The following is a 19,520-nucleotide window of genomic DNA, read 5'->3' on the forward strand; positions in this document are numbered from 1 at the left end:
TTCTCCAATATTATGGTTATGAGGGCTTGAGTTATTAATCTAAAATTAATTTTTTAATCCATCATTTATTAAACAATTAGAACAATTATTTGTTCTCAGCTATGCTGTAAGTTTAAATGCTGATGATGAAACGTAGTGTCAGACCTGTAATCTCTGAGTCAAGCACATGGAAGCAATGCAGTCCCACCTATTCTTTGCCTGGTTGCCTGAAAACAGGGAGCATGGGATCTCCAGGATGCAACAGGGATCAGGACAGGCAAAGTCTCTGCCATGTGTCTGTACCTCCTGTCAGGGCATCCTTTCTCAGCCACCTGACTTCTACATGAATTGAAAATGCTATTGGCCACAACATGCTTTAAACTCTTTTACTTTTTTACTTTGAAAGTATTGAAAAGGTAGAGAATATTTTAACTGCTGTGTTCAGGTAAAAGACAGAATGAACTTACCAGTAAGAGAAGAAGCTGTAAAGGCACCTCACTGACATTTTTCCATGTGTGGTCTTCCTTAAGTGTGATTTTTATTTTTGGTTTGGTTTTTATTTTTGGTTTGGTTTTTATTTTTGGTTTGGTTTTTTTTTTTTTTTTTTTTTTGCAAGTGAAGCTTGCATGTTTAGCTCCAACAAGCCAAATGCCACAGAGATTCCCCAAGTAATGTCCTGGCCCCAGTGCACATGTTAGCAGGAATTTCTCCTCTTGTTTTCCTTGTTATGAATGTAACCTGATATGTTACTTTTTAGGTTCTTGAATAGGTGCCATAATTTACTCAGGCTGCCTGAGGTCAAGCTTGTTCTGGGATCTCTGGCTCTCCTGACAGAGCCTGCGGGATTTTGGGACCTTGGAGCAGCACTCCTTGGGCTGTAGGAGAGGTGGGTGAACACAGATGGCTCTGGGCTGTTGGAGGAGGAAGAAGAGAATGCTCTGGTGTTTGTATGGAGAGAGAATATGGCAGTGCCCCACATGAGACCAGCTCCAACACTGCAAATGCTTCTGGTTTTGCTTTTTCCTTACAAAAGCACCATAATCCCAGCAAATAAAATGGCACATCACAGGTGATCCCAATGAAGTCAGCCAAGCTTCTTATGGAGCCCACACCTAAATAATGGGCTGAGATATGAGGCCAGAAGAAGCAAGTCCATGTGATTTGAATTACAATTCAGTTTGCTTTAGGATTTTCTAGTTGGAAGACAAAAGTTGGCCCTCCCAGCCTGGTGCAGTGTGAGTGAGATCTGTTAAATGCCACTGGAGATTGTACTTTCAACCAACTAGAAAATAAATTGGATTAACACTTTAGTTGACATTAAAACCTTCAGAGTTTAAAACAGTGAGATCTTATACTGTATAGTAAATTCTACACTGCCAACAGATCAGGATTCTGTTATCTGAATGCTCAGTGGGATGTGTGCTCTCCTGTGTTAAAAATTCCCTCCTGTACTGAAAAAAATCAAGGTCCATTTCACTCCGAGTTAGCTGCTCATGAGAATTTTTTGCTATTTTTCAATTCTTTTAGTGACATCTAGTGAAACTTGGGGAAAGTGCAAGTTCAGTTGAACTCCAAGGATCGATCCAACTGCAGTAGCTGATGCTTCACAATTAAATACCTGAGTACTGCACCTTATTCCATTTACTGTCCCTTAAGCTGCTGTGTAAGAAATGCATAAAATGCATTTTGGCCATTAAAAATTTTGAAGTTTCAGCTCATATTCTGGTCAAACACTTTATGTATTTGAAGCACAAAAATAATTTACTCTTTATTCCTTTTAACTTGGGGTATATATTTAGAGTAACTTTTATTTTATATTTTAAATTTTGCCTCCTGTTATTAGTGCCATTGCTTCTCTACACTTGAAGGCTCCAAGTATTTCCACTTTTACAAAAAACACCCCGAACTTTTGCAGGAGCTCAGGCTACACATTTTCTATATTTGGTATTCCTGAACTTACTGAAAAGTCAGATTTGGTCTGCTTGTTGCTCTGGGTCAATCCAGACTGGAAGTGAAATACTCTTTCATCAGCAAATGAGGTTTTCAACAGAGATGGAAAACGTATGCCTCCTACCTAGAAATCAGCTAAAAACTTCAAAGGAAGAGCTGCCTCCCTCAGAGCAGCACCCACATGCAATAGCTTTTAACAGTGTAACTTCTTTTTCTCAAAGTACAAACCCAAGTGGCTTCCATAAAGTCTATGTTGGTATGGATTTCAGCTGTGCAAAGGACAGGGCCACCACTACAAACAGGGCTCATAAATATTTGGAAAAAATACAAAGTAGCTTCAAACAGGCCAGTATTAGATGACTGGAAAGAGTTCAAAAAATCTTAGGCCTTGCTTGATCTAAAAGGCTTCAACCTCCCAAACTGAATAGGCAATTAGGGCAGATTCTGAACAGGAGGATCTGAAGCAACAACTGGGACGAGTGAACACACAGAAAAAATTCCAGCTGTGAGTGTCACTGAGCACATTCACATGCAGCCAGCACAGGGAAGATGCCCAGCATATCCAAACAAGCTTCCAGGTCACTGATTCTGATCTGCTCTCATCTGTCTCAGAGCTAACTTTTCAGGACTTAAAAAATAAAGGCTTAAAGGAAAAATCAATCCAGGTACACCAGGAGCAACAGTTCGAACATTTTACTAAATCAATTCACACAGTTTCAAAATTGTAAATATAATTAAGGACAACAGCGTTTCTGTATTTTTTTTTCTTCCAGAATCATTAAGACAATAAACAAACACAAATTAGGTTTATAGCATCTGTTCTTTTAAAAAATGAAAGGAACGCCACTTGATGTATTGATAAAGCACCACAACACAGTTACAAAATAGGGTTGGCCTGTTTCTTTCACAAGTAAAAGACTACATATTCCTAACAGCTTCCTGCTTCAATCCATACTTCATTAAAATAAAACTATAAAATCTTCTAGATTACACTAACTTCAGACGATGCCTGGTATAACAGTGCATTAACAGCAGTAATGCCAACTATCAGTGCCAACATAAAACAGTTTAGAGAGGAAAAACAAAACAAACAAAAAAATCCAAAACAAAACAACAAAACCCCCACCTTTATTTCCCTAGATGAGCAAAATTTAAAATAAGGGATGCTCTGCCTCACAATGATTTAAGGATTTGGGGATGCTGATGGGTGGAAGAGGGGGCTGGTACTGGAGCTTTCTAGGCTTAGTTGGCATCTAGCTTGGCCATTTCCTGCACGTATATCCCTATACTCTCGCTGTCAAAGAGCACGAAGTACACTGTCTTGATTGAAGAGGACATTGTAGACACAAAATAGCTGGAGATGGCTTTCAGGATCAGCTGAGCAGCTGTTTGCTTTGGGAAGCCATTTCTAAAAGGAGAGAGAAAAAAAAAAAAAGAAAATCAAGACTTGCTGAACCAACTTGTGATGGTTTAGCCTCCCAGGGAAGGCTCCAGCTTTTCTCCAACATCTCATGGCAAATAAAGCTGCAAAGCCAGTGTTTAGAGTATGAATTAAAGTTGTTGATTTAGGCAAGACTTAAAATGCTCCAACAGAAGAAAAGCATTCTTAAAATATGAATACAGAGTCTACACACGCTGTTGGGTTGAACCTCATGAAACTTGATGGGTCAATTATTCTCATTTAACAGGTAAGTAAACCAAGAACCTGCTGTGTTCTGGAAAGCAGTGAATGTGTTGGAGCTGCAAGATTAAACCTGTCCTGAAAGCAAAGCAACTGTTGAAGAAAAGTAAAAAGGGACAGAGAACTTGATATAGAATATGAAACATGAAAAGACCCAAAGTAAAAAGTCTTACCACTACTAATGGTGACTAAGCACAGGATTTTACAGGACCTAACCTGACAATCTTTCTTAAAACTTCTTCACATTTTTCATCTAGGAATCCTTGTCTGAAAGATTCATGTATTCTTAAAACAAGTCAAGCACAAGTAGAATGGTCTGAACAAAGATATGACCTGAGCTTTATTGATCATGGCAAACTCCTGGAATTGCACCTGGTAACTGCTTGGAACATGCCCTGAACTTTGTTGCTGTGTTACTCCTGCAGTACTGCTACTCACCCAGACCATGGTTTTATCATGCCAAATTCTGAGCGCTCCCCCAGCCTCAGTGATGTGCACTCCATAGTCAGTCTGAAGGTGATGGGACATGATCACTCTCTTAGGAGTAGCACCCAAGAAGAACCTGGAAGAGCCTGTTGAACACACCTGGTTCCCTGACATGCACTTAGAATTACCTGGTAGTTAATACTCCCCATTATAAAGTGTGTACTACCAATACTACAAATAATTTACAGATTACACAGATGGATGAGTTTCTCAGCATTTCCTGAGCAGTTCAAGGAAGCTGGGCTAAATCCACCTCTGGCACTAACAGGTGAACATTTCTCAGCACTTGCTCACTGAAGCACCACACTGGTAATAAAATGTAATCTCCCTCTTATTTTGTGCTGCAACACACCAAATGTGAAGGGCAACTGCCTTTGCCATGGCCCACTTGCTGCACACTGCCTTATCAAAAAACATTCTTAGAGAGTAATTTTATGTCAGTCCTGCCTGTAATGTGATATTATATGCTGTCTTGAAGATAATGTTTGTGGTATTTCAAAAATGATGGCATGAAATAGCTTACACTGTTTTTTCTTTTTTGAAAATGCTTACTTTTTTCCTTCTATTGAAGAAGGAAAAAAAAAAGGAAAAAGCATTGTGAGCAAAACTTGTATTATTCCAAAGCCAAATGAGCTGGTCAGGGATAATCAGCTGTGTGAGAAGTTAATCAACTGAGAGCAGTTTTGACACAGGAGCTGCTTAGGAGTGAGCAGCTTCCACACCTGGGCACTTGCAGGTTACTTATGAATGCTGCATCCTGGCATACAGTGCAGAAATCTTCCAGGAACTTTGCTCCTAAACTGTCATGCAGGGCAGCATCAAACCAGGGACATACACTGTTTCTGAACTGTTCTCAGGGGCCTCTGAAGTCACACAACTTCCAAGTGTTCTGGCAGTGTAGTCACACCAGGGCACATGAAAGAAGAGTGGCCTGGTGAAAGGAAGGCACAGTGCCAGGCAAGCTGGCAACAATCCATTGCTCAGGACACCTGAGAGAGAGAGAGAGCAGAAAAAACAGCAGGAAGGTGCTGGCCTGATGGCCATGTGTGGGCTGCAAGAAACAGAAGCCTGATGCATTGATCTATGGGTCTGAGTTAAATTCTTGTGAAAAGGCAGTTTGGGACTTTAGCCAAACCAGTGTCAATTCAGATCAAAGTCAGAGCATCAGAATGAAATCCCTTCTTAGAGGATGAGTTCATGTTCAATCCCTAACTCTCCTTTCCCTTTTCTCCTGCTGGCCCTACCAGACTGAACTCCAGGCTACCTCTGAACAGAACCCAAGTTGTGCTTTCCATAAGTTGGCTGTAGCTGAGCATCTGGCCCAATGAATGCTACAAGTATGCTATTTTATTTCCCCTCGTGATTTATTTGAACTGCCCTCATGTAATCCCATTCCTCAACTATAAAAGAGAATGAAACTGTTTATGTGGGTTTATTGGGTGATGTCTGCTTGACAGATGCCTGTACTAGAACAGCTGCATACATGTGGTGTCTTTGGCATTTGTTATCTTTTAAAGCTTTACTTTTTTTCTTTTTTTAATGCTTTTGACTTCATAAAAACAAGTAGAGAGTATTGTCAGAATATATTATGTTCTCTCCAAAATTAACTTATGCTTGAGTATTTCTAATTAAGGAGGGAAAAAAAGGAAAAATACATAACCTCATGTATTACTTAAGGCCTTTGGATTCCTCTCCATCTTTTAAAAGCATCACTTTTAACTGGCTCAAGTAAGAATGATATGTATATGCCAAGTGGAGGACTTGCCCCAGATCCTGCCTGTCAGTAACCAAATTTCAGAACAGAATATGAATCCTGAGGATTGTTCACGGCTTCATCATTTTCCAGTACCAATCACCTACTTGACAACAAGGGCTGGGAATGGTTCTTGGCTGGGAGCTATCCAGGAAAGACAGGGCTGTGTGGAAGATACTTTACATGGTCCCACTTTTACATAACCAATTCCACAGACACTCTGCACTCTCCACATTATTCTGTGGAGAAATAGAGTTTCTCCCAGAGAGTGATTCAGAGCTTCTCTTTGTACTGACCAGCCCGTGACCCTGACAGCTAATCCAGTAAGTTACTATGAACCCCCTGCTTTATTTTACTACTGTTCTGCAAAGTTTGCTCAAGTTACCTCCTTAAAATGATACCTATGTAAATTAACCTTAGCTGGAGATTTCTATGATGCAAGTTGCTTAAATTTAGCACCCTAATGAAACTTTTATTTCTTGTCTTTCACCCAAAACCTCAAAGACTGTTTTCTGCCTTAGCCCACAGAATATGCAAGAATTAATCTAGTGTGCAACACAGCACAATGGGAAGAATATTCTTATTGTACACCAGTCAACTTCTTTCATGGCAAACTCAAGAGGGTCAGTTGTTCAGGGTTAAGAGACACAACTGTGTAATTCAGCCTAGATTTGGCCCTTGGTCTTCCTACTGAGCCATCAGTGAGGGCCAGGTGTTCCCAAGCTCTCAGACTAAAGGTGCAGTCAGTCTGGACTGAGACTCTTAAGAACATGATCTGACTTTCAAAGGCACTGAGAATACAGAGCCAGAGGACCTGAACTTTAGACTGAGGCTTTCAAAAACCTTGGCAAGGGTTTTTAAAGTCTTCTTTTTTTTCTTTTTTTTTTTTTTTTAAATGAAATAGTCCCATGATGTAAACTATATGGAATTCAGCTTACGATAGGATCTTGGATGAAAACTTGAAGTGACTCTGCAGATCCTGAGAATCAAGGCACTTTAGGTTTGCTGCTTAAACAAACACTAAGACATGTCTTTTGGCCATTGTAAGACAGGTAAGTTTCATTATGCACTAAAATCAGGCAAAAGAGCCCTCTTTTCTTCATGTTCTTTTCCACATCTACAATTTATATGAATGAATTGTCTGAAAGAAGTCTTTTAACATTCTCTTGAAAGTTCATTTTATGCTCTTTATCCCATTTGCATGCTTTAAGATTTGCAGGAATCACTATGATATCTGCCAACACTAAACTAGTACTCAGGAAAACACTGCAGGCTCCAAGCATTGCCTGAAACTCTTCTTTAAGGGAACTGATTCAAACAAGGAAGAAAAAAGCCACATTGTAGCAATGTGTTTTGTACATGGGAAGGGACTGGAAAACCAGATGGCACTTAGAGAATGTGACCTATTTGGCATCAGGTTTGCCTGACAACCTTACCTGCCACTGCCAATGGAAGGAAATGCAATTGATTTCAGCTTCTTTTCATCAGCCAGGGCCAGGCAGTTCTTCACTGTCTTCTCCAGCAGCTCCTCACATTTGTCTGAGCCCCAGCCTGGGCTATTACAGTGGATCACAAATTTCGCAGGCAGTCCATGGCCAGCACTGACAACAGCTAGGAAGAATTGAAAAAGAAACATAATTACCTTCTTCTCTTTAGGATTAAAGGAGTGTACACGTGATTAAAATAGTAAACAATCAACAGACATTCCCTTAGCGCCTGAGAATGTTTTAGATTATAAATCACAAATCACACAGCCTTAAAATACAACATGATTACAGAGACTTTGTGTTTTCCATTTCCAGCTGCATTTTGCTGTGATGATTTATAGATCATAGCTAGGATTGAGTTTATTTGAGAGAGAGCAAGAATTAGTGGCTGACATCAAAGGAAGCACATTCATACTTAGGATTGGGCAAGGAGAAGGGCAGTATCTGTTAGAACCCAAACCCAGACAAGGGATGATCTTGCTTTGGTTGGGTTTACTGCAGAGATACAATAAATACCAGGATGCTGGATAGGCACAAGGAATTACAAGGAGGTCCAGTAACCTTCAGCTACTCCTGCTAAATGTACAGTGTTCAGCTGGCTTCTGATCATACCCCAGCTCAAACTGGAGCAGTTCAGAGCTACTACTGCTCTGCAAACCCCAAAGGAAGGATGGAAAAGAGGTGAATTAAGATTCTGGCTTTATTTCCAGCTTTGTCTCTGAATAACTAGAATGAAGATATTTTGTGTGATTTCAAGTCTTTGGGCCTGGCCTTATTTAAGCTTTTTTGTGTATGGGTCATACAAGATCACTTGAACAATGCTGGGCTTAGTTTCTTTCTTTCATCACATTCTTGACAGAGGGGTGTAGAGAATGCATTTACAGATCTGCAGTATTTGATTCACATTGTTTGTGTAACAACAGGCCAGGCCTTGTATGTACAAAGAAATGAAAAAGAATTTTTACCATGCTAATCATATCTTATCACCACAATATTACCATGGACATGTGGGGACTAAGAAGATGCAACAGACCCTGCCTACAAACTGCTGACAGGCAGGGATTCTCCAGATGAGACGCCTCCTTCTCTGCAGGAGAACACGCTCTGGGTTCACCACTTCCCATCACAGAGCAACAACAGACTGTGCTCTGCCTGCCAGAAGCCAGGGGAGGAGGATCTCTGTCATTTCCGAACTCACTGGGCTGTGGTTGCAAATAAAAAGTTGTAACTTTGGTTTGTTAAAAAAAAAAAAAAAAGGCGGGGGGAAGCAAGCCACCCTAATCAAAAGCTGAGGGAAGAAAAACATCTATCTGAAATCTCACAAGAATGTACAGAGAGCCTTTACAGAGTCAGCCCCTAAAATACCCCACAAAAGTATTGGTATAAAATGGTAACTTATGTCTTCACAAAACCATAATAAAAATACCAACAAGTTTTTTAAAAAATTAAAAAATCAGGTTTACAGAGATGCTTATAGAAATCCTCTATTCCATTCTGGAATGTTTATGAGGCATTTTGCTATTAAAGTATAGTAGAGGTAACTCTTGGCACATGAACATCACATATGGATACTATCTCGGGGCTGCTGCAGGAAAGAAAAAATAGACTTTGTCATATGGATCCTGACCAGGGGTTAACCAGAACATTTTGAAGGACAACGGAAGCACAAGCATTTATGTTCTTATGGCTTTGCAGAGTCCCAACATGTTGAATAGCCACAGTGTTAGGCAATGTTAATTTGTCATAATGTGCAACTAAAATGTTGGCAGATTCAGAATACATCATAAATCCAAGAAAAATCTATTAAAAGCAGCTGACATATCTCTAGTCAGATGTGAAATGTGGATATCATCCTCACCCTGACAGAATAAAGTACTGTATTGATACACATGAACAACTTCAATATTTCTCAGGGAGTGTTTTCCAGGGTAGTCATTAATTAACTCATTAGGATTCTGATGAGGACAACTGTCCATTACCAAGAGCAGCTGTCCTTCACTTCAAATGCAAATGCACTGAAATGGGAAGTAAAAAAAGATAAAGCCAACTATGGACTTATTCTGTGTCAGATTCCAGGTAAACATTCTGGTTATGGGTAGATTAAAGGGATGCCCACAGAACTGAGAAATCTGAACCCTGGGTACATGAAGGACTGAAAAATGGATGTATTGGTTCTGCACTAGAGTCCTGCAACAAGTTCCTAACAGCCAGTTTATCCCAGTGCAGTGCAGAGCTGCCCTGGAGTAAGACTGCCAAGCAACCTCCAGATCTGAGGGATGGACTAATAGTTGAGAAAAAGAAACTTTTCTTTTTAACTTGCCACCTATTTGGAGCAGTTTGGTCTGGGCTGGTAAGCAATCTTCTTCAGAAGTTAGTAAAAAGCAAAAAGTGAGTAATTGATTCTGCATATTTTCGCAGAACAAAAATTCCAAGAAAAACTTATTAAAATCTTTGAAATGCAAGGGAGAAACCCCCAAAGTATTAAGCTCCAGAAGTAAACAGTTGTAATTTTTCCTGTCAGAGCTGAATTCTTACATCTCCCCTTCGGCTGTAGTTAGGATTCGTTTACAAAACTGTGCACACTGTATTTATTTTTATAGCATAAACACAGATGGCAGAATCAGCCTTCTATATGAACAACATGGATCAGCAATTTCACAGATGGTGTAAAATTATATATTGCCATTATCAAACTTTATTACTCACATAGTAGATTTTTCTCTGAGATTACATAAATTTTGATAACTAGGCATCAAAAAGTCATAAGCTTTTATAGTGATGATTTTGGCACTGATTAAACTAAGTACCCAAGCAGATGCTGAACTTTAGGCATATGCTTAAGTTCAGTGAAAGTCAGAGGCATTTCAGCAAAGCAGATGTTTAACAGAGTTGGACTCAAAAACAAGCATCTCATTAATTGCTTTTCTGAACTGTGCCCTTAATGATCAACACTGAGTGTGCATGCACGTACCTGTGAACAGCCTGGCTCTACTGTAACACTACAGCACTGCCCGTTTCCCAGGTGCTTAGGTAAAGGTTACTTAAGATGCAATGTGTGCAGTTTAACTGTGGAGAATACAAACACACAGCCCTTGGGAGCTGCCTGCAGACAGCAGAGCCCCAGGAGCGCTGCAGGGGGAGCTGGGCTGGGTGAGCCAAGCCCCACTGGCACAGGGCTCTGGGTGGGGGTCCCGAAGTGCAGCCTCACCTCCGGCTATGTCCAACGGCCCGTTCTTTTTGCGGAGCTCAATGACGGCTTCCACAAACTCCTTGCCACCTTTCTTTTCCAAAGTGCTCCCTGAACAGAGAATTGTTAGTTTACTCCTCTGATCTCAGCAGACATGTGACTCATCATTCGCTTTTGTTACATCACTCTAGAGTTTTCTGCCCAAACATTTTTTGGGGACTGCAAAGTAAGATCTAAACCTTTTGGGACTTGAGAATTAGCTAGTCATTAAAAACAACAACAACGACAACAGAAAGAACAAAAAGACAACCCTAACAACCCAAAACCCTCACACTGGTATCCCTTGCTAACATTCTCAGACTTGAATTTACTGTCAAGAAACATCTGACATGACATCCCTACCTCCTTCCTTTTCATGAGCATCTCTTAGTGTGAAATGTTCCAGAAGAATGTGCTAGCTCAACAGTGGTTGAAGGTTTGTAATTCCTTCCCCTATAGGATTCATTTCCCCTCTTCTCTTACAAATTGTTTTAAAGAGCCATTTGCCACAATAAGAATTTGAAACTCACCTGATCTTGGTCCCTGACCCCAACAGGTGGCCCCAGGAATGAAACAGTCTCGTGAGTGCAGCGGGCTGCTTTACTTGGTAACTGCCCAGCTTGTTGAGCCACCTTTAACCAAGAGGAAGAGCCTCAGAAATAAGGAGAATCTCTAAGGAACACATTCCTCCAATGAACTTCTCTAACTACAACTAAGGAGCTGGACAAAGTTATTCTGGGAGGAGAAGAGCTGTGCAGTGTGTCAGGGCAACCAAAAGGTATGCTGTTTACAAAGGCAGTCCATCACTAAATGGTTTAGATCTTATTTTGCAGCTCTAGTTTTAAATATTAATGAAAGAAAAAACAGCCCAATAAAGCATTTTCCTAACTACATAAGCATCCCACATAATTTTGCACTGTGCATATTAATTGTAAAGGTAGATAAATAAAAAGCAGTGATATCATAAAGGCACTGATTTGAGATATTGCTTTGAAAACTGATTTCCAAAAGTTCAGAACTAAGATCTCTAAAGATCTAGACATTTACTTGGTGACTCCCCTTACTTCCACTGATGAAGAAAGGAAAAAAATGCAATTTCTGATGGAAGTGCACATACTATATGCTCCAGGAAGCAGACTCCCTCCTCCAAGATTCCAGTTACTAAACCAGGTTATATAGCTCTAGGAATGAAGAAGACTGCAAGATGTTTTTGTTTTGTTTTGCTAAATTTCTTCCAAACTGAAAAGCTGAAAACAATACATTTGTTTTTTATTCAAAAACTGACTCTGTGACCCTGAGTCTATTTTGTTCATGGGAGTTTATTGCTTTTGGGGTACAAAAGCTGAGGACAATTACAAAAGCTATGCCTTTTCTTTGGCTTTTACATAACTAGTTCACAACATGGTTTGCCAAAAACTGGATTGCAAGGTCAGACTGTGTAGGTCAGAGTGTAATTTGCTGTTTGTGCTCATTTAAGCTTTTAAATATAAATACTTCAGCCAAACTCCAAAGGATTTCCTGAACTTAAAGTCGCCTATCCCAGTGCAACTGAGTAGGAGGATCACCTTACAAATCTCTTAGAAAAGACAGTAATGGCTTTATTTGTAGCAGCAAGGTGTCTGAGGAGAGTGCTGGGAAAGGAGATCCAGAGCGGCACTCAGGTGCTTGGAAGCACTCTGCCCTTCAAAGGCAGTGAGTAAAGCACAACACCCTGTGCCCTTTGCTGAGCCCATCCAGCAGATGTGACGGACTCCAGGGTCTTAGAAAATCCCTCTGACTGAGAAGGGATGGGGAGGGAATGAAAGAGCCTTCCATTCTAGTTATATTTTTGTTGTATATATTTCCATATCATTCCTATTTATATTTATATATATGCCAGTTATATTCCCCATGAGTCCATGGACTCTGATCAGTCCTAAAACCCATGACATTCATATTCCTTAATTTCTCTTGTTTCAAGGGGAAACATAATTAAGCCTTGTGCAGAACCTAGGAACAGCAAAGTTCTATTAAGTAGGTCATTTTTTTGCCATTGCAAAGCTGTTGTACATTTAATGGAATTTAGCCTAGTTTGGTTTAATTCAATCCAGAAGGATCAGCTTTTTCCCTTCTAGTGGGAATTAATTTATAATTAAAAGCAATGAACAACCATGTCAGTTTATTCCACTGAGCTCTCTTCTTGCAGATCTGGTACAAAGAAGAGAAAAAGCAATATTTGGTATGAATGAGTAAAATATTCTGCAATTACTCCTCAATTATGCTCTTCTTCTGATTAATAGTGAGGGTTTATCTTGAAAACATACTTGACATCTATGTTGTAAATTAGCTTAATCTGGTAAAGGACAGACTGTATTTTAACTATTTTCCACTACACTAGCAAGTTTCTTGAGGGAAGTCTTGCTTCACAGCTTCAAGGTTAGTAGCTTATTTGCTCGCAAGCATAAATATGTGTCACTCCCATGAGAATAAGATCATTATCTCATGCTTTCCAAGCAGGCATTGGTATCAGTGTTGAAAATAGCGTTAGCAGAAATTTAGGCTCTAAAATTCTCAGGATAAGCCCCCAGTACACTTAAATTGTTAGGGAAAAAAACCAACAAAAATTAAAAAAAAATTTAGATGGGTAAAAGTTAATCATTGGAAGCTAAGCATTTGTGCACTTCTATTCTTTCTTACAGCAGTCAGAGGCAACAGGAACCTACACTAAGGAATGAGCAGTCCAACTTCAAGAGACAATTTTCTTTGCAGAGTAGCAAAGCATTTCTTTGTCACAGGGTAGGAGACAGGAACATTGGCTAAATGGGTCTGACAGACTTTGGAAGCATATTCTTCAGGTACAGGCTACTATGACACTCTGCATATTATTTAGCCAGCAAAGTCACAGTGCTTCTGCCCCAGCAGGTCAACCAGAGCTATATTTCTCTGCTTGTTACTCAGAATGCAGCCCTTTCAGAAAAACAGGTGGTGCAGGACGTGTGTCCCTCCAAGTCAGTACTGAAAACAAGGCCTCAGCCTGGGGGGAGCCCATTCTCACAGCGATGGTGAGGTCAAGATGAGATGCAGAACGGAGGCTGGGATCAGCTGACTTGTTCTTAAGCAGTGCCAGCAACTTCTACATTTGGCCCAAGTACTGATTTGCCTTCTTAAATTACCAAGGCAGTTCAGTCAAAGTACTCCTATCCTTCTATAAAATCCTTCAAAATTCTGTGTATGAGAGGGGTAAGAGAAAGGCTAGGAGAAGAATTACTCAAGGGACAGTTAAGGTGGCTGAATTAAGAGGTCTGTCCTGTTTCCTGTCATGCCTTCTCTCATCCTCATAGCTCAGGTGAGCGATGTGTGTGCAGCCCTAGCCTGGGCTTGTGGGTGTGAGGACCATGGAGCAGGGCTAGGAAGGTCATTGGTCCGTAAGGATAATCTTAAGAGTTTGGAAAATACAAATAGGTTAGATCCAGCCTGTGAATCCAGATATGAACATCTGAAACTTGGCATGGAGAGTGTGCACTGGAACTAGTTAAAATCTAAAGATCAAGACTCAAACCCCATTCAAACCAGGCACGTGTCAAACCAACAATGTTGTAATTTATTTTCCTTGGTCACGTGCCTGCCTTTAACACACTGTTCCTGCACTTCAATTTTGGTGGTGCACTCCATGGTTACTTCTGAAAGGCTGATTTGGCAACAAAAACCAAAAATGCCCACTAGGTTTGTAATTGTTCATGTCTTGTTCCGATCAGTGGGGACTGCTGGAAGTGAGAAATGAATGCAGATCTGCATAGCTACAACAAGCTGGTGGCTGCTGACCATGCACACACATACGAACTGCGCAGCACTGAACTTGCCATTACCTACTTCACCACCGGTGTAGAAGTCAGAGTTTGTCGGGTGAACGACAGCATCACTGTCGATCGTGGCAATGTCAGCCTGTACAACTTGCAACTACAACAGGTAAACAGATGTATATCAACCACGTTGGACAGAGACCCAGCACAGGCTCTACATTTACACATGTACCAACGTCCATATTTTCCTACCTTTACATCTCCAAACCTTGCGCCAAAGGAGAATGCTGAGTTGTGTGTGCAGGTGTGTGTAGAGAAAGGGGTGTAGGGAGCAGAAGGAGGAATATTGAGTATGACATGATCAAATAAATGTTAAAATGACAAGTCAGAGCAATCACATGAGATCATTTCCAAAGTTTTAAAATCAGCTAATGCCCCATTTCACTTTGTAGAAACCTAGAACAACCAGTTCCCCATAGAGCATGACATTAAAATATGGAATCTGTTTAAAAAAGAGAAATTCAGGATCATCAAGACAAACAAAATAATTAGTTTCTCCATTTTGTCAGCACTAATAAGCTGACAGCCACTGATTTTCATATATAAAGCCATTCATAATTTTGTTTCTAAAAATACCAGTTTCCTTCACATGGAGGAAACAATGTATTTGCAGCCAGGGTTGTACAGAATTTGCTTTAAAACATACAAATTGTTTGTACAGTTTAAAAGTAAGGCATATATTTTAATTATTTGCTGGAATGGCTAAGATAGTTGCAGAAATATATGTATTTCTAAGAAAGGCTGATATAAAAATTAGCCTTCTTAGACCTTTTTTCTTGTGAAGTTACTTCTCTACATTCCCATAGGAAATGCAGCAGTATTAGAATTATGGATTGTATTCCATTAAGGAAATTTCAAAAAAATACAGCAGCAGGTCTACTCAAATAAGAAGGGAATGAAGTAGATAATGCATGAAAGACAATTTTGTTTTGTTGAAGAATAAACTTCTATTAAAGAAGAATTTTTTGATTTCTTATGAATCTGAAACAAGAGAAAAGCTTCAAAAGCTTCATGGGTGATTCTCCACCCATGATAGTTCACTCCTGTATTTGTTTCCAGCTGAATGTAAAAGTGACAGGGAAGAATTGAAACATAATGGAAACAAATTATTGACTGAATTAAACATCAAATCAAGGTATGGAAAAAATTTGGGATAGCTAATAAAGTAATAAGCCCTTACCGAAATTTTTAAGCCTATTCTTAAGTATTGAAATAAAACCCCTCAGACTGAAGGTAGAATGGAGAAACTGCTTATTTTGAGAAAAACCTGACAAAAAAGTATTTTAGTCCTCAAAGTATCCAAATAAGAAACCCCCCGAAATAGCTAACAGTCACATATGATCATTATGGAAAAGAATTTAATATTTTTGAACTGAAATCAGCTTGAAGACTAGCAATAGCTGCAAGTGTTCAGAATTGGTCAAAAAGTGTTTTGAATATAGTTCTTCAACAAAGCAGGACCTGCAAGATTGGAATTTCTGCTCTGATTAAAGGTATGAAGCCCTAGAGAGTAAATTCTGGGTTCCATAATTTCCATGTGACCGTTAGTTGTGTCAACCCATGCCCCATTTACCTAGGTCATCTTTAAGGTCAATGTCAGCATTGGTAGGATTGATAATGGCCTCCACCTCGAAGCCGGCTAAATTACTGATTTCACTGTGAATAAGGTTCAGCTGAAAAGAAAAGCATGAGGTGGGAAATAACAGGACAGCTGGGAAATCACAGAGAAGCTGCAGAAAAGTGAGCTTTGCAACACAGATGGAGATAGCATCACTGCAAACAAATATGCAAAATAAAAGGCAGGTCATAAAGGGATATTAGCCCAAAAAAATTCAAACACAAGACTCAAACATTGTTCATACAGGGAGAACAGGAATGTACCAACTAGCAAGCTCTATTTTGGCTTTATACTGATCACTATTTGGGATTCTTTTACTATCCACTCTCTCAAGAGGGCTTACAAGAAGTCCGGATAGGGACTTTCCATGAGGGCATGGAGCGACAGGACAAAGGGAATAGCCTTAAACTGAAGGAGGGGAGGTTAAGATTGGATATTAGGAAGAAATTCTTCCCTGTGAGGATGGTGAGGCCCTGGCACAGGTTGCCCAGGGATGCTGTGGCTGCCCCATCCCTAGAAGTGTTCAAGGCCAGGCTGGATGGGGCTTGGAGCAGCCTGGTCTGGTGGAAGCTGTCCCTGCCTATGGCAGGGAGTTGGATTGAGATGAGCTTTAATGTCCCTTCCAAACTATTCTGTGATCCTAATTTTGCCATTAAGTGAGGTTTATTATTTGTTTCTTCCCCAAGTACAGAGATGAAGGATGCCCTAAGCATCCCTTAAGCATCAATTACAGGGATGTGCTGGGACTATTGTGCACTGAAACAGGATCAAAGCTGCTGCTGCTCCTTCTTTAAGCCAGCAAACACAAGCCTATTTCTGAGAAAGGCAGACACTTGTCTCCAGCAAATCCTCCATCCCAACAAGAGGATGTGGGTTTTTTTCTTACCTTATCAGTGGTCACCATGTTCTGTATTACAGCACTTCAGTCCTCATTAGAGTTCTGCAGCCTTTGGGAATGTCTGGTGAGGTACCAGAAGCAGGCACATACTATTACGTGCTTATTGCTTCTATATTTATTTTGTTTGCTTTACTTCCTTTTGTCCCTTATGAAAGGAGATTTTTAAACCCACCCATTATTGCTCATTTAATCCTCCAAGTACCCCCATATATTTCAAGCATGTCTTTCAATTTCTTTCTTGTTATAAATCAGGAGGATTTCTCCTGAAATCACAGGAAGATTTCTTCTCTCTCCTGAGGCAGACAGGGAACTGTGGGAGGCAGCACAGAGATCACATCTGCACTATGTATTCTTAAGAGACAGTCTGGGGGTCTCCTCATAGGATGTGACCCACAACACAAAACCAACTCTACAATTTGATGAAACCTAATGGGAATGCTAAACTTGGCAAAGGTCAAAACTGCAGGTATGGGAAGTTTCTAACCAGTGTTTGAGCAGGTTTGACATTGCTTCATAGCTTCTGTTGGAAGTCTTATTTCACAGGAACCATGTTTACTACTGACAAACTTTAAATACTTTAAAAGTGCAATAGATTTTCCAGACTTTTCATTTAGGGAAATACCTTAGCTACAGCAAAACCAATGCCTGAGTTTACAATATGCATTTTAAATTATTTTTCCAGTAGCTGTTTGGGTGATACGGAGAGCAACCATGAAGGAGAAAGCTCTCATTCATTTATGCAATTCCTGCAACCAGCTGCAGTTAGGCCAGGCTTTCCTTCTAATCCAAAGCCCTCAGCCTACAAAGCATAACATTCATCTTCAGGCATGGCACTTTATATCATCCATATCAGAATTTTATGTCTTGTTTGTTGTAGCCCACGTTCCTAAAGTTAACTCTTCAAATAATTTCTTTGTGTATGTTAATTTATTAACAGGGAATATGAGCCAGTCCATGAAACCCATACAAGTGAATGGGACATTTAAAGAGGCCACCATCCCTATATTTAAATTTTCTGAAAAAAATATTTCCATTTCATTCATTTGATTCTATGAATTGACCTTCTTTCTCTTTTTAAAAGCCTACAATTTCATATAATTTGCATATGTTGCTTGAGTAAACTATGTTACCTCAAACTAGGGTGACTGACTAAAAATGAGTGTAATTCAGCCCTGTTTTAAGTATGTGTCTGTTTGGGAATTTGTAATAAAATCTAAGAAAGCTTCCTTTCCAAGTAGCTTATAAACCTTTAATACTTCACACGTGGTGAGTTATTCATACTGGAGTTTGAGTCTTGAGTTTGACTACAAGCAACTGCTGTTTAAAAAACCAGTCAAATCAAATCAAACCAAAATGTTAAAAAAACTTAATGAATTTTAAAATTAAAAAAACAACAGCAAAACACATGCACACACCACGACTGTTTTGTGGAGATTATAGTATGTTCCTAAACATATTTTGCTCATTCTGTAAGTGATATTTTGATTCCTAATTCTGTGCTCTATAAGTTTTTACCCCAGATCTATCAGCTGCAGACTGTTTTTGTTTTGGACCTTAAATCTATCCCTAAGCCTACTCATATATGGGATTTACATAACAGCCAGCTGGTAATTAAAGTTTCAATTTAGCAACAACAAGAAAAAGCTTAAAAAGCTGCCCATGACTGATAGCATGTGTTGGCATGGCAGCTAAGTATTATTTTACTAAATTCTGCATTTACTGCTCAATGCACTGTTAGATATCCAATTGCCAAAAACAAATAAAAAATTAATCAGAATTTTTCCTGTGGAATTAAATCCACCAATGAGTAATTGCTCAATTTCACTACCCAACAGTATGAAGCATGTATTAGGCAGAAGTGATCCCCTAAAGGGCCACTTCAAAAAGAATAAATAGGCACAACTTGCATATACATGTGCAGCAAAGAATGGACATAATTTGAGGTAACATTTTGAATAATGTAAGTTAGATAAAATGCAGATGGCACTTAGCACATCCATGAATATTTTCTAAGCCAAGCCTGGCATTGCTAATTTCAGACAAAATTACCTTAAAAGTCTTGAGGATTTTTCTGGTATGAGTCTCATACTGAAAACTGAAGATGCCTGGGGCAGACCAAAAGCTGAGGTCTCTCGGAAAGTCCAAACCTTAAAGTTTGAGTTCCTACAACTCTGCCTCTTCTTTGTAATACTCTTGGAAAAACACACTACTTAATGTGCACAATGCCACATTTCCACTGGGATGTCACTTGTGGATGTGCAATCATTTACATATTAACTAGATTTTAATAATTAATGTGGCACTAATAAACTTCTACAGATATAACTGAAGGATTCTTTGCCATTTCATGACCTCTAAGAATTTCCAGCTGAATGTCAGCAGTTACCTAAACATTTAATACAACAACTGTAATTTTGAAAACTGAACAATACCCAGGTTTGCAACATTCTCATTTGTGGTTTTTGCATCAATTAAATTTAGAGTTATTAGAAGGATGAAGAGCTGCTCTTGCAAATAAGTTCCTTCCCTTCCATAAACATGGAGCCAAGAAAAATCTTTTTTCCATTAAACACTTATGAATGGTGTGATATCAAAACCAAGAT

General features: G+C 39.5%; 1 protein-coding gene across 7 annotated transcripts in view; it reads right to left on the minus strand.

The window, feature by feature from the left end:
* Nucleotides 1-2,607: 2,607 nt before the first annotated feature.
* LOC103817262 (core histone macro-H2A.1) overlaps nucleotides 2,608-19,520 on the minus strand; it is a 42,071-nt gene continuing 25,158 nt past the window's right edge. For 2 of the 7 annotated variants that reach the window (XM_009091387.4, XM_009091385.4), the window contains exons 6-9: nucleotides 14,408-14,498; nucleotides 10,545-10,634; nucleotides 7,286-7,460; nucleotides 2,608-3,337 (exon numbers count right to left, since the gene is read on the minus strand). In XM_009091387.4, the coding sequence (XP_009089635.1) occupies nucleotides 3,172-3,337; nucleotides 7,286-7,460; nucleotides 10,545-10,634; nucleotides 14,408-14,498 (522 nt within the window). In that variant the 3' untranslated portion in view covers nucleotides 2,608-3,171. Of the gene's footprint in view, nucleotides 3,338-7,285; nucleotides 7,461-10,544; nucleotides 10,635-11,092; nucleotides 11,195-14,407; nucleotides 14,499-15,974; nucleotides 16,075-19,520 lie in introns of those variants that run through there. The other 5 variants (XM_009091384.4, XM_009091383.4, XR_007778724.1 and 2 more) reach the window with 4 other exon arrangements.

Source organism: Serinus canaria, chromosome 13 (genome assembly GCF_022539315.1).
Source record: "Serinus canaria isolate serCan28SL12 chromosome 13, serCan2020, whole genome shotgun sequence".
In the NCBI taxonomy this organism is placed as follows: domain Eukaryota; kingdom Metazoa; phylum Chordata; class Aves; order Passeriformes; family Fringillidae; genus Serinus; species Serinus canaria.